General features: G+C 35.6%; 2 protein-coding genes across 4 annotated transcripts; both read left to right on the forward strand.

The window, feature by feature from the left end:
- LOC109712932 lies at positions 473 to 8956 on the forward strand. 3 transcript variants are annotated; one of them, XR_002216999.1, is made up of 10 exons: positions 473 to 731; positions 1510 to 1599; positions 1690 to 2112; positions 3593 to 3728; positions 3828 to 3990; positions 5370 to 5498; positions 6076 to 6270; positions 7261 to 7383; positions 7465 to 8618; positions 8720 to 8956. XR_002216999.1 is itself a non-coding variant. In XM_020236748.1 (9 exons), the coding sequence occupies exons 1-9, from the start codon at positions 488 to 490 to the stop codon at positions 7564 to 7566; spliced, it is 1605 nt and encodes a 534-aa protein (XP_020092337.1). In that variant the 5' UTR covers positions 473 to 487; the 3' UTR covers positions 7567 to 8956. The 3 variants fall into 3 exon arrangements, 2 of the variants coding, with proteins under 2 accessions (XP_020092337.1, XP_020092338.1); XM_020236748.1 differs by having other exon boundaries at positions 7465 to 8956; XM_020236749.1 differs by having other exon boundaries at positions 1519 to 1599; positions 7465 to 8956.
- Positions 12569 to 14300, forward strand: LOC109712272. Its single transcript, XM_020235736.1, has one exon. It carries the CDS (start codon positions 12814 to 12816, stop codon positions 13111 to 13113), a length of 300 nt encoding a protein of 99 aa, XP_020091325.1. The 5' UTR covers positions 12569 to 12813; the 3' UTR covers positions 13114 to 14300.

Below are 14693 nucleotides of genomic sequence, written 5' to 3' on the forward strand. Positions count from 1 at the left end.
AAATCAGTGACAACGTTAAAACTAAAGGATACTAAAGTAAATATTCAATAAACTATATATGGGGTATCTGGGTTTTTTGTATATAATTTAAAGAAAAGTTAACGGAGGGGTCGACGAAAAGAGAAAAATAAAATCATAAGATATTAAATTAATATATTTTAAACTATAGGATACTAAGGTGAGAAAGTACGAAACCACATGGGTGAGTCTACCCTATTTTTTGAAGTATTTTATATGGTGGTGGACCGGGTCCATAGCAGCAAATTCAACCTCTGCGGCTTTGCCTATTTCCGAGTCGCCGATTCCTCGGCCACGCCGCGATATCGAAAAGCGCTTCCCCCCAACTTCGCCACCTCTCTCGAAGCGGGTTTCTAAAGCGCCACTCATTCCCACGCACACGCCATCGCCTCTCTCTCTCTCTCTCTCTCTCTCCTGAAGCGGAGCGGAGGGGAGGGGAGGGGAGGGGAGGGTAGGGGGGGAGCTATCGATGGGGGGGTGCGTGTCGAGGTCCGACGCGTGCGTCGGAGTGCGGCGAAAGGCCCGTAGCGGCGGTGGCGGCGGAGGCGGCGGCGGTGGCGGAGCACGGCGGAGGCGGCGGAGGGGGATCAGGAAGAGGGTATCGTCGTCGGCGGCGGGGGCGGTGGCGGGGAGATCGATGGAGACAATCGACGAGGCCGAGGCCGCCGGAGGGGCCGCCGATCATCGCTCCCATGGCAATCCTTCGTTCCCAGGTCGCATCGATCGATCCCCTCTCTTCTTCTTCGTTCTCTTCTTGTATCGATTCATTACGTGCTGTTTCTTTGACCGGTTGGTTTGTGGAATCAGAGGCGGACACATCTTTGATATTGAGATGGGAATTTTTTTTTTTTGGGCTTTTGTTTTTTGCGACATTGTGTTCTTTTCGCTCACAAAGTTGCGATTTTTCGACTTTTTCTTCATTTTGCATCGGATCATTGAATTTATTGGCCAAATTTAGAAATTTGAACCAAAAACTTTAAGCTTGAATTGATCTGACGCTGCTGTTTTGAATGAAGGGATCGAGTTGATGATCTTAGTCATTTTCTCTTTTATCTTTTTGTAGAATCGGATTTAATGATCTTAGTTGTGTGTTCTACCTGTTTTTTCAGTTTTAGTATTTACCTGGATTTAGTTTTTGGTATTTTCCTTCAAAGCACATTAATGGATGAAGCATGAAATATAGAGATTGAGAATATACTTCTTCCCAACTCATATAAATTTTGCATCGTTCATCATAAATTTTGCTGTTTTCTTAATTTTTTTTACTTTTTGTGTCTTCATTGTTTATGATTCCCCTGTTAATTTGAGAAGAAGTTATGGTTTGGGTGTCTCTGTTAATGTATTGCGCACTGCCCTGCGCGCATTCCCTCAGATCAGCGATATTTTAGGGGACCTTCGAGGGCGCCTGTAGCAGTGCTCTTTGCAAAGTTTGACTTTATAGACTGTTTGAGCATTATACTCTGCATGATCTAAATTTGGAAACCTTTACAGCCTTATCAGGGAGCATTGAGGAAGCATGGTTCGATTCGCTTGCGCTTACCGAATCAGACGGCGAGGATGATTTCCACAGTGTACAGGATGGTATGGGTGAATCTTGCTTTTTAGTACCTCGTCTTTGGAAGTTTAGAATTGCAACTTCGATTTCGAAAAGGTGCTGTGGAAATTTTGCAGATGTGTTTTCATTGAATGGCTTTGAGAGTGAAGCCGCGGTGAGTACTTCATTGTCCAAAGATATCCACAGCGGAGGCGGTAACAGTAATACGCCCTTCAACCTTTCCACTGACCAAAACCATAGGAGCCAGAAATCAAGTGAGCAGTCGAAAGGAAGTTTGGAGCATGGAGTGAAACCTTTTGGCGGCCATGACGATATTTCGAGCCTTTCCATGGATGAAACTAGTAGTAGGGGTGAGGGGGGAATACTAAACAATTGTGGTATTTTGCCCAGCAATTGCTTGCCCTGCCTTGCTTCTACTGCTCCAATAACCGAAAAGAAGAGACCTCTTAGCTCGAGCCCGACTAACTCTATCAAGATGCCTTCTTTGAAGCTTCCATTCAAGAAGAAGGCTGGGGAAGGCCATGCTTCCGCAACTCCATGTGAGTGTCTCAAGTGTCTCTTGTTCTCTGTACATTTGTGTTCTGCACAAGCATAGATTATAACTTCTCCAGTCCATTAGAGTTTACATGGATTATCATGCCGATAATCTTACATTTCAAAAAGAAAGGGTAGTTTAAATTTTAGTTTCTGAAGTTTGTTCCAGACTTCAGTTTGTTTTCAGTTGTTTCAGCTGTAACAACTTAGTACCTGGTGTTTTTTTTCTTCTTCAGTGTTTTTTCTTCTCCTTGAATGCAACCCTAAACCCTAAAACCTTTTGAAGTTTTTGGGGCATTGATCACTGAAGGCACACTATCTTGATTAGTTTCAAGTTGAGCTACACTAATGCTGAAAATGATTTTATATTTTGTTATGTTAGTTTGGGAAGTTAATGCTAGTCGTATGCTCTTTTGATACTTGTAAATAATTCTTTATGCTTGAACATGTAGTGTGTAATCTTATGAATGCAGATTGTTGATTTGCTTACAAAATATATAGTGCTCTAACAACCTGTGTAATAGTTGCTTTGCGTGGATTCCCTTTTTATTCATAAGATTAATGTGTTACATTTACAGATAATGCCTAGTCAAAAAAAGAAAACCATATCAAGTATTAATTTTAGGTCTTGTTTGTATCGTTGCTGTTTTTCAGTTTCTATAGACAAATTTTATATGTTGGTATGCCGGTGTATGGACTTTCCCACTCTTATCATTGTAGGCTAATGCAACCCTGGTGGATGCAGAAAGACATCTTCAGAACAACGAACAAACCAAAGAAAGTTACTAAGTGTTTTTAGAGAGAAGGAGAGAAAATTACTCCCTAAGTTTTTGTTTTGTTTTGTCAAACATATATCACAGATGTATAGACTTCTATGTTAGACTTAATATTGATGCCAAAAGCAGTTATAGAAATAATTCTTTGTAAAATTCTTTTTCGTGATACTTTGTGATAATTAGTGTTGTTTCTTTCTACTTGTAGTTATTGTGGAAGTTGATAGCACAACTAAGCCAGAGTTTACACATTGAAACATAGTACTTGAGTATCATACATGTATTTAATTATCGATCTTTGTTTTTAAACCTCTTGTCGATATTGCATATTGAGGACATTATTACGGTTAGCTTATAGAGAAATGCTACATGTACACCCAGCGTTTGCATGTAAATCTTGCACCCACCCATCCAAGGGTTTAGAGAACCCTTTTGGGTGTTTCATATTAAAAAAATAGGAATGTGATAAGGCTAGTGTGAAAAAACTAGCGTTTGGATGGGGAGGGTGTAAAATTTACACCCACTTTTGGGTTTATGGTAGTATTGCTCTAACTTATATATTAATGAATTATCTAGAATTATTATTTTAATATGTTTATGTTTTTATATGTTACAACAATATCTCCATGCTTCAGATAACGGGTGGCCAGAAAGTACTTTGTCAGAGTAAATGTGCTAAATTCTTCTCTTTTTTTCACCTTTTTCATTTAAGTTTCTTCAAAGCCATTCCTTGAAAGGCCAATTGCTGGTTCACAAGTTCGATTATGCTCAGTGGGGAAGAAAATTTTTGACAGCTGGTCATTGATTGAGCCTGGTAGCTTTCGAGTTCGGGGAGCAAATTATTTTAGGTGAATAACATATTTCAGCCCTTGTTTTTTATGTTAAACTTATATGAGTGAATATGCCAATATTCTGTATCATTTTACAATAAGATCTTCATATGCCAGGGATAAGAAGAAAGAGTTTGCTCCAAATTGTGCAGCATATTACCCATTTGGCGTGGATGTATTCTTATGTCAGCAGAAAATTAATCACATTAGTCGGTTTGTGGAACTTCCCGTTCCAAATACAACTACCAAATTTCCTCCTCTCCTTGTAGTTAATGTTCAGGTATTATTTGTAAATGCAGCTACGAAAATTGCTTACCTTAATATGCTTACCCTCTAACAAGGTTTAGAATTACTTGTGCTTATATAAACTGATGCTTAGATTAAAGTACATAATTTCTTCTGCAACACATTATTTTTTGCAAGACATTGTTTTATGTTTGTACTTTATATACTAAAACCATGAGACATTGGCCTGTTCTGTTTCATAAGACATGTAATCAAAGCAAACAACATATTTGAAGCATGCTTTTAGAAACCAAACTGTAACATAACTGAAGGACTATCTAGTCACAATTTGATTCTTCATTCCCAAAATCAAGTTGACTTTTACAGATAGGAGCTAAAAGATTACATACATATATATATATATATATATATATATGTATGAGTCCGGCTACTATACTCTTATGAGTATGATCGCCCTTATACTAAGTATAAGTCGTTTTCGATGATAGAGCTTTTGAATTGACGATCCATACCGTTAAACATTATCTAAAGTATTTAAAACTTCTAGAAATCAAATTTTATAATTTTTTGACATCATTTACTTTACGATCAAAAGGTTACAAAATTGACAATTTTTAACGGCCGGTATGGGATGCTCATTAGTTTAACGGTGTAAAAGAATCGGAATCAGTTGAATTTTTGATAGAAAATTCTATTCACTACCTAGATAAAGATCAATAACTCCGATCTTAAATTGCAGGATCCGATCATCCATTTTTAGGACGTCGTTCGATTTCGACCGTTCATTTTATACCCACTTGATGGACTTTATTATGATTTCGAAAAATTATGAAATTTATTTTCTAGAAGTTTCAAATACTCTAGATCATATTTAACGGAGTGGATCGTCGATTCGGAAGCTCCATCATCGAAAACAACTTATGAGTATGAAGGACTCTATACTCATAAGAGTATAGTAGCCCTACTCTATATATATATATGTATGCATGTATGATTACTGAGAAACTAACAATTGGAAGGGTTATTGTCATGTTAGCTAAATTTTCTTGGTATTATATTTGTGATTAGTTGCTTGTTTATGTCTCATAATCACAAATTATCTGCAGTAGTAATAAAAGCTCATTTTGTTATACTAGATCTAGGAAAAAGACATAAGGATGCTCAAAAAGTTTATAACTTTATCTAAATGTGGAATTAATCTGAGCTCAATTTCGATGCAAAATCTTGAATACTCATAGTTTCTTTGCCTCTTGAAGTTACTTCTGGGCAGTGGATTCACTGTTTTGTTTGCTATGTATACATTTTATTTGGTATTATACTCTACTATGCAGAGTTTCAATTTCTGGATTAAGTTTTTCTTTTCCTTTATCACTCAAATATTCATTTGACCTAAAAGTTCTGTAATTCTTGCAGATTCCTCTGTATCCTGCTTCCATATTTCAGAATGAAACAGATGGTGAAGGAATAAGCTTTGTTTTATATTTTCGGCTTGCTGAAGATTATGCGAAAGAGCTTCCATCTCATTTTCTAGACAGTCTCAGGGTAAGTATTATCCTGCTTAATACTTTCTCTGCGACTTGTAGTTTTAATTTTCTAGTGTCGAGCATTTTAAATTTAAATATGGATGTTTAATAATATAGTTATTTATTTAATTAAAATCCTCTAATTTTACTTCTTTCTTTTCAAAGTACAGCTCCGGAGCTACTATTTAATCAATGTAAAACTTTAGGCCTCAGTTTGGTATCGTTTCCTTTTTTATTTTTTTTTAAACACTAATTCTATATAATTTAATGTGTTGAAAGAGAAAGGCTTTTCTTTTGTTATTATAGTTTATTAGCTTACAATTCATCTGATCAAGTGGTAGACGGCAACTAGTTTAAAAGAAAATTTGGAAGCAAGAAAAGTTGTTTTCAAGTTTTATTTTTTGTTGCCAAGTAAACACTTTAGATGAAAGAATTGCAAACAATCCATTGACCATCTTACACCTTTTGATATACAAAATTGTATTTTAAAAAATAAAACACAAACACGACACTAAATGAGGGCTTAATGTGTGTGTATAAGCTATATGAACTTGCTATCTGTTCTTTAAAGCTGATTGGTCTTTCTTTCAAAGCAGAAACTAATCGATGATGAGGTTGAAAGAGTGAAGGCCTTTCCCATGGATACAACTTTACCTTTTCGGGAACGATTGAAAATACTTGGTCGTGTAGCTAATTTGGACGATCTCCCTCTAAGTGCGGCAGAGAGGAAGGTCATGCATGCGTACAATGAGAAGCCTGTGCTCTCTCGTCCTCAGCACGAGTTTTACTTGGTAAGCGACTATGCTTTAATCTAAGATGTTTAGATATTATAAGCCGTATTGTAACGATCCGATTCACTAGCAATAATAATTCGTTGGGTCCAAACCACTGACACAAAATGCCTAAGTCTAGATATTATTATTAGAGCATATGGTCTCTTATATAATTCAAATACAATCCCATTCTCGTCCGATTTGGAACAATTGGGGTGTCATAGATTTTTTCCATTTAGGTCTTGACTTCCTTGTCAGCCCAATCAAACACATAGTCCACGATTACTAGGCGATGTGAGATCTGCCGCACACTTCTGTCTGGTGAACGGGTTGTGACACCAAATGTAATGCCCTGCTTTCCAAGACGGTCACCCATCCTAGAACGACTTTAGTCCTGGCATGTTTTACGTTTAGTCCTATATACTATTCCAAATCCTGGATGTGTCACATTCTCCCCCCTTTAAGGGCTGATGTCTATGTAGGTGGACGAGCCTCTGGCTGGTCAAACCATCCAGTTTGGCCTCTGGTGGCAACAAGGGTGTTTTATGCTGTCCCGGCACTGATATCGGCACGAATCAGGATTTTGGTGGCCAAGTTACTCACTAGCAATAATAGCTCATCGGGTCCCAACCACTAGCCCAAAATGCTTAATCCTATTTATTATTATTAGAGTTCAATGACCCCTTATATTTCCAAACGCAATCCTATTTCTATCCGATGTAGAACTATTGAGGTATCACACGTATATTGTTTTTGATCATCAAACCTTCTATTTTAAAAAAACATGAAGTTTGAGGAGAGATTTTTCCATCCGAAGTACTCAAATTTGAGTTAGTACCTGAACATTATAAAGGTATCTGTGAGTGAAGCATCCATATTTATTATTTAAAGCTGTGTTCGTGACGAAATCAGTAATGGTGTTACAAATAGAAAAAAAAAGCTCGGCCAACAATCTCCTATCATATGTGCTTAATGCTGTTGTCTTGTTATTTTCTGCGTCATCTACAGGGAGACGGTTACTTTGAGATAGATTTGGACATGCATAGATTCAGCTACATATCGAGGAAAGGTTTTGAACAATTTCTAGACCGGCTGAAGCTCTGTGTCATAGATTTCGGCCTAACAATTCAGGTACCCTCAAATGTCGTAATTACATACTAAATATCTCCTTCCAAATTAGCATATGAGGTGTGACTCATTTCATTTCTGCAGGGAAACAAACCCGAAGAACTACCCGAGCAGCTGTTATGCTGCGTGAGGTTGAACGGACTCGACTACACGAATTATCACCAGCTAGCTGTGCATTCTTCTTGATACAAATGTGTTCTCCCAAGCCAGCGAAACGGTAACATATATATGCCGAATAACGTGTTCAAAATCGAGCATTCCCTGCTACAGTGGGTGGACAAAACAAGGTGACGAGAAATTCTCTCCGGTATCGGTAATTACGAATGTATATTCATGTACACGTCATTTATTTCGTTATATTCTTATTGAGTCCAAAAGAAAAAGGAAAGAAAAGAAAGAAGGTAAATTAAATAGTTTATCATACCATCATCAAGAAATAGGTGAAAATAGATAGTTCCATTGTGATGTATGTTACATACGTGGGATTTTAATCCCATGCACTGTAGTTAATGAATATTTTTCATTGTATTCTTCCTTATGAGGGTCACTTTATATTAGTTTTCAATGATAATTTGTTGTTAATCGCAGAATATATGAGCTCTCTAAATTCCTTTTTTTTTGTTCATAATAACTTGCATAACGTTTTTTTTTTGTCACATAGGCCCAAACATTGAAAATTTTAAAAAAATGGTGCTTGGGCTATTTTCGTCACAAGTAGATAAAATTGATTAATACAAGGAACTAAATGTGATTTTTTAAGAAAAAATTACTCATTACATGGTCAATGATTTGATCATTTTTTTATCTCGTTTCGTTTCTATCCTTTTCTAATCAATATACAAAATGAGAAAGAAATTCAAACCAAAAAAAAAAAGTACAAATGTGAATCAAAATTTGGTTCATATTTTGTACTACTGTATTGGGGTGGTGGTGGAGGGAGAGGGTCTCATGCAGGGGCAAAAAACAGCAAAGAAGCCGCACCGGAAGCGCGGCTGCGGGCGGCGAGCAGGAGGGGTGGCGAGGGGCGGGGCGATGGAGGCGGTGAGGTCGGCAATCGGCGGAGCAGAAGAAGGCATCGGAACGGCCACGGGGGCCTCAGGAAGATGCGGCGCGGCATCGACGGCAGAGGAGCCCTTATTCGCATCGAGGGGGTCACTCCAGATGTGTCCCGACGACCCTTGTCGACGGAATGACACCGACGATCGCTGCAGCTTCGTCGACATCCTCTGAATCTCTCTGTAAGTCTCTCTTTCTCTCTTTTGGTTGATGAGGAATATTGAGGAGGGGAGTGCAATGCAGTTGTTGCAGGGTGTGTGTTATTTTGGTTGGTTTTTGTTAGGTAGCTTCAAGGGAGGGGCTGTGGCTTTGTGGTGCTTTAAATTTGAACCACACATTTGATTTTTTCTTTCTATATATGGGAGACAGGAATAGAGATACAAGTAGAGAGGGGTTTTTATTTATTATTATTATTTTTTTTTTTTTGTTTAAATTATCTTCTTATATCCAAAACTGAGTGTAAATCTTATACCTCGTCGTACAAAGATCAATCTTATCGGCCTTTATTTTTATTTTTTAATATGAAAGCCTAAAAGAATTGTTTTAATATTTGGATATGTGAGTTGTATTATTTATACGTAATTTTTGGATGCGCAGAGGATGTGTTTATGTTATGTAAGGCTTTTTTTTTTTTTGGTTTTGAATTTGGGGGGTGAATTTTGAAAGATTAAAAAAAAAAATCATCCTATCCCAAAAATTTTAGAATGCTTAAAATTTTTCTTCTCTAATATTTTCAAATTACAGTTACAATCGTCACCGAAGAAGTCTGCAGTTACATGTTTTTTTACATTGACGGTTGCATTTATAAATTTTTGTACAGGAAAAAAAGATGTTTAAATTTTTTAGCCATTATATAATACAAAATTAGTGTTTTAGCCATCGAGAATGTTGTCCCTTATTATTGATTGGTAGTAATGTGAAATTTTTTTTAGGTTAAAGATATTTGTAACAATAAGATTTAAATTTAAAAATTTATAAATATTAAAGAATCAGGTTGTGAGAAAAAAAAAATTAGAAACTAAACAAAAGAAATACCGAATAAACGTTGCAGCCAATGGTCCACAGTGTAGGGGTTTTTTCAGAAAATAATATCATTTGTAGGATCCTTGGGGCTAGCTAATAATTTTAAAAGTTCAAGACGTTAGAAAAATATGATCAGTGCCCAAAAATTTTAATTATGTTTTGAGATAATTCGACCTGACTTGATCTAATTCAGTTGTTCGTGGTTTTGAATATGAGTTGGTTCAATTTGATGTTCGGCGTGAGGCAGTATTTTGAATCTTTAGAAAAAAAAATTTTCAATACCCTCTGGAAGAAAAAAAAAACTATTTATACACCTTCAATTCCACCAATCTAGGGTGGAATGACCTTCACTTGTCGCGTTAATGTGACTAGTGGAAAAGTAACATATAGTCTGTATATCGTACGGGTGTATGTGTAGCATCGCTCCCCTTCCAAATAACTCTAATTTTATGAATATCTAGGTCCTGTTTGGTTGGGAAACAAGGGTGGGGATAAGGGGTTATTCCCTTCTTGTTCCCCAAACACTATATCTAAGGATGGGAACAAATTATTCCCACCCTTAACGGATTATTCCAGAATAACCCGTTAAGGGTGATAGCTTGTTCCCACCCTTAGGTGGAATAGGGGTGGGAACAAGTTGTTCCCACCCCTATTTTTTTAAAAAAAAATTAAAAATTAAAAATTTTAATTTTAATTTTAGTTTTAAAAATTTACAATTAGTAATTTCAAAATTCAAGTTTATAGTTTTAAATTTTAAATTTTAAATTTTAATATAATATTTTATATTTTTTAATATAAATTTTGTTATTTATATTTTAAAATTTAAATTTGATCTTAAATTTTAAATTTTAAATTTTGAAATTAAAAATTTAAGAGTTTAATTTCAATTTTTGAATTTTAAAGAAAGTATTTTTAGGATCACCTTGCTTGTTCCACCAGTAAAATTTAAATTTTCTAAATTCAAAAATTAAAATTTATAATTTTAAAATTACAAAATTAAAAATTTAAATTTTAAATTGTTTAATTTAAAATTTAAAATTTTGATATTTTAATTTTTTTTATATTTAGAATTTGATATGTTATTTTTTAAATTAAAATTTCATCTTAAATTTAATGTTCAAACTTTAAAAAATTAATTTTTTAAAATTATAAATTTGAGATTTTAAAATTTAAAATTTTAATTTTAATTTTTAAAATTTAAAAGTTTATATTTTAAATTTTAAAATATAAATATAAAATATAAAAATTTAAATTCTAATATAAAAAAAAATAATATAATTATTTTTTATTTATAAATACTCACTTTAATTCTTATCCCATCTTACCTAACCAAACGCTATTTTTCTTATTCTCAGGAATACTCAATTTTCATCCAAACGCAAAATTTATCTAATTTTCGCTTATACCTCAATTTATACCTATTCCCGAAATATCCATTTTTTGCTTATCCCCAAACCAAACGATATCTTAAAATTTTAAAATTTTATATTTGTTCTCCAAAAGCATGATGAAGTTTCAAAAACGCCTTTATAGCTATAAGAGCTTCAAAATACCAACTTTACCCTCCATTTCATTCTCCACACAATTGTTTTTTGAACATGTGGAGACCCCCTCAATTACAACTCGCTATGAAATAACCCCCTAAATTTAACTTTTTTAATTAGAGTCTTCTTTAATTTTTGTTAAAAAAAATTGAATAATTTTTTGTTAATTAAATTAGAAATTTTATCCAATGCACTGATGATTCAATCATATTTAATAATTTCAGTAACTACATAATATATAAAACTAAAAAAGTATAAGGATAAAACCGCAATGTGGAGATAGTCCATATGTATTATCCTAAAATAAGTTAAAAGCTAAATGAAGTTTCAATTAAATAAAGAAGAGGCCAATAAAAAATTAGGATTTACTTAAAATGGTTTATAGTTGAATTAGGAAACATTGAAAAATAGTGGTGAAGGAAGTTTAGTTTTGACCAAATAGTGAAGAAAAAGTTAAGGGATGAAATAGTAATTTTATATTTTGAAGTAAAATGAAAAAAAAAATAGGGAAAACTTCAAAAACCCCCGCTTGTGGTTTCCAACTTTCTCACTTTAGTACCCTGTGATTTAAAGTGTATCAATTTGCCCCCCTGTGGTTTTGTTTTTATTTTTTCTATAGTTTTTCTTAATATTTCGTTAAATTATATGCAAAAAAACATCAGATATCTATCTAGATTTACCGAATATTTACTTTAGTACCCTTTAATTTTAATTTTGTTACTAATTTGAGAAAAAAATAATAAAATTGATAAAAAAAAGAGAAAAACGAAACCACAGGGGGCAAATTGATACACATTAAACCACAGAGTACGAAAATGAGAAAGTTGGAAACCACAATGGGGGTTTTTGAAGTTATCCCAAAAAAATATATGTTAAGTTGATTGATGTTAGCACAAGCTAAGGAAAGGGCAAGGAAAGGATATTTATAAGAGAAACTCGTGAATTTTCAAAAATTCCAACAGTATTTATGCTATATCATAACTTGATGAGGCTACAAATGATTATTAAACAAGCACTCTAGGTACACTTCAAATAAGAATATACATCTTATAGCTATTTCACTCCAAAATTATTAGTGTTCTATAAGAACAATGCTACATGTACATCCTATCAGAAATGCACAAATTACACTCTATCCATCCAATGAGTGTAGTGTTAACCACTAATCATATCATATGACTGATGTACACACACTCTCCCATCCATTAGACGAATGACGTGTAGGATGTACAGCCCACTTTGATGGGGTGTACATATAGTATTGCTCATACTATATTTATCACATCAAATTTTTTTATTTTTAATAAAAAATATTTAAATATTTGTCAATTTAAGAATATAATATATATAGGGTGAAATATCTATTTTTTTTTTTCTTTGATGTTAAAAAAGTATTTTTCTCCATGAGCTGAGAATAGGGGCTCCACTCCACCCCGGGCATATCTGGGGGAGGTTTTCGGATCCTTGGCGCACACGCAATCCCCCACGTTTTTTTAATTTACTCCATTCTGACTCGTGACGGAATGAATATGCAGACCAATTGCGTGTCCACTTTGACGACGCCTCCCGCCCCTTCCTGCAGCTTCCGCCCCTCGCCGACTTCTCCACATTTTGACTTCTGGAGCACGCTCCGTCGTCACGAAGCATCCCCTTCTCTCTCTCCCTTCCTATAAAACGCGCCCTACTGACAATCACAAAAAACAGCAACCCCCATACATACAAACATTCCATTCTCAGCTACTTGGCCCCTTTAATTCAATCCTAATATCAATAATCCCTTTCGCTTGTACGCCACATAATCACACAACATATGGATAAGCTTTTGATGCTGTCGATTCTTAGCTCCTCCCCTGCGGAAATCTCCGGTCCCTGGTCCAACCTATCCGTGTCCATCCAGAATTCGAAGAAGGAGAAGAAGCAGCTCGGCGGTGATGATGATGCGCACAACAGCAGCAGGAAGATCAGCGAAAGCAGCTCCACAGGCAGATCAGACCAGCAGCAGCAGCAGAAGCAGAAGCAGAGGAGGTTTCTGCGGTGGCCGGCGGCGACGCCTCGGTGCGCTCCAGAGCTTGACGGGCTCAACTGCTTCGAGACCTTCGCGTTGCATTAGCTAATCACTTTTGATTCTTCACCCTCATAATCTACTATCGATTCTTTCCTTGTAATTAAAAAAAGAAAAAAAAATTATAGATGCGGAAGTGTATTTTAGTTGAACTTTTTGCAAATCAATGAGATCATAATGCTTCGGGATGTCTTAGCATCATAATTATATCCAGCATGAATCTTAGTTTAGTTCAGTTGATTTTGACATGGAGGCAGTGCACGAATTCAGAATCAGGGTAAGCTGCGACCTACCAAGGGCCCTTTTACTTGTTTGTATTTGTTGGAGATCGATCTTTGTGCGACTAGGATTTCGATTTGTACTAGTGTAGATAATAGTTAGTTGATTGATCTTGCCGCCCTAATCGTTTCCCTACGAATACGAATTAATTCCTCATTATTCTGTTATCACCGATTTGTGTGTCTAATGATGCTTATGAACAACTCTGGGCAGATAGATCCGGTTCTTCGCCACTAAATTATCAGATGCAAAAGTCATCCTCAGCATCAAATAATCGGCTTCTTCGGGTTTCGTATATATCAATTCTGTCATGTATTATGATAGTCGAATGTCTATTTTGTGGGGGTTAAATAAGTTTAGTTTCAGAACCCCCTTCAACATGAAGGCTTCATGTGTTCAGAACTGCTCAGAACACTGTTTCGTATCAGATTATGCCACCCAGATTTTGTGACATGAGAGAAAGCAGAGAACTGTTTTCTAGTATTTGAGTTTGTAATAACCTTGCAATGCACGAGATCTTTGGACCACTATCTCCAACACTAACGCCGCACAAAAGAGATCGGAAGGTCTAACTTCTTTGGCGGCAATCTGGTGGGTTGCCTGGAATGAAAGAAATCACTTTATCTTCAACCTAAAGGCCCCTTGATGCGGCTCGAGCTCTTGACCGCGCCAACCTCCTAGTGACATCTTGGATGAATCTACTGTGATCGGCTCCTGCGCCTGTTCTTTTCTATTTTACTTTTACTTTGTTTCTTTCAGTTTTTTTCTTGTTTTGGTTTTCTGTTTTTCTACTTTCCTGTCTCTTTCTCCGGAAGCCCCAGCTGCTTCCAATCTGTACGCCTAGTTCATTTTGCTTAATGAATGAAGCGGATAGCTCGTTACCTTTTCTCAAAAAAAGAGTTTGTAATAACCTGGCTGCTTAGATAACACGGACTTGCTCGACTTTGTTGTTTAAAGCTCCACTGTTCGTCCAATTACTGTCTGACTGACAGTTCGATCTATTGATCTAGTTCATCTTAATGTGCTATTCAGGCGCTCCGCAGTTCGCACCTTTAGTTTATCCTCTTCATTAATAGTGCATTGGCAGCTGAAACACTCGCGTGTTTGCGAAGAGAAAAGTAGAACAGACTGCAATCGGAGCGCACCCTTTCTTCCTATGCGTATAAACCGAAAATTCAAGTTTTCTACACGTCCAAGATTGCACAACCACCGAAAAAGACAAGAATGGAGAAATAAAAAGCTCACAATAATAATCTCAAACAACTCTACATATAAAATAAAATAATTTTACAAAAAATATCCAAAACACCATACAATGAAAATCGAAAAATACCAAATAAACCTTCAAT

Source organism: Ananas comosus, linkage group 7 (assembly GCF_001540865.1).
Source record: "Ananas comosus cultivar F153 linkage group 7, ASM154086v1, whole genome shotgun sequence".
Taxonomy (NCBI): Eukaryota; Viridiplantae; Streptophyta; class Magnoliopsida; order Poales; family Bromeliaceae; genus Ananas; species Ananas comosus.

Bases quoted from the DNA above. Each gene is read 5' to 3' on its own strand.
- LOC109712272 (XM_020235736.1), top strand. From the start codon at position 12,814: ATGGATAAGCTTTTGATGCTGTCGATTCTTAGCTCCTCCCCTGCGGAA.
- LOC109712932 (XM_020236748.1), top strand. From the start codon at position 488: ATGGGGGGGTGCGTGTCGAGGTCCGACGCGTGCGTCGGAGTGCGGCGA. The intron at 732-1,509 runs GTCGCATCGATC...AAACCTTTACAG, and splicing joins TGGCAATCCTTCGTTCCCAG to CCTTATCAGGGAGCATTGAG. The intron at 6,271-7,260 runs GTAAGCGACTAT...CGTCATCTACAG, and splicing joins CTCAGCACGAGTTTTACTTG to GGAGACGGTTACTTTGAGAT.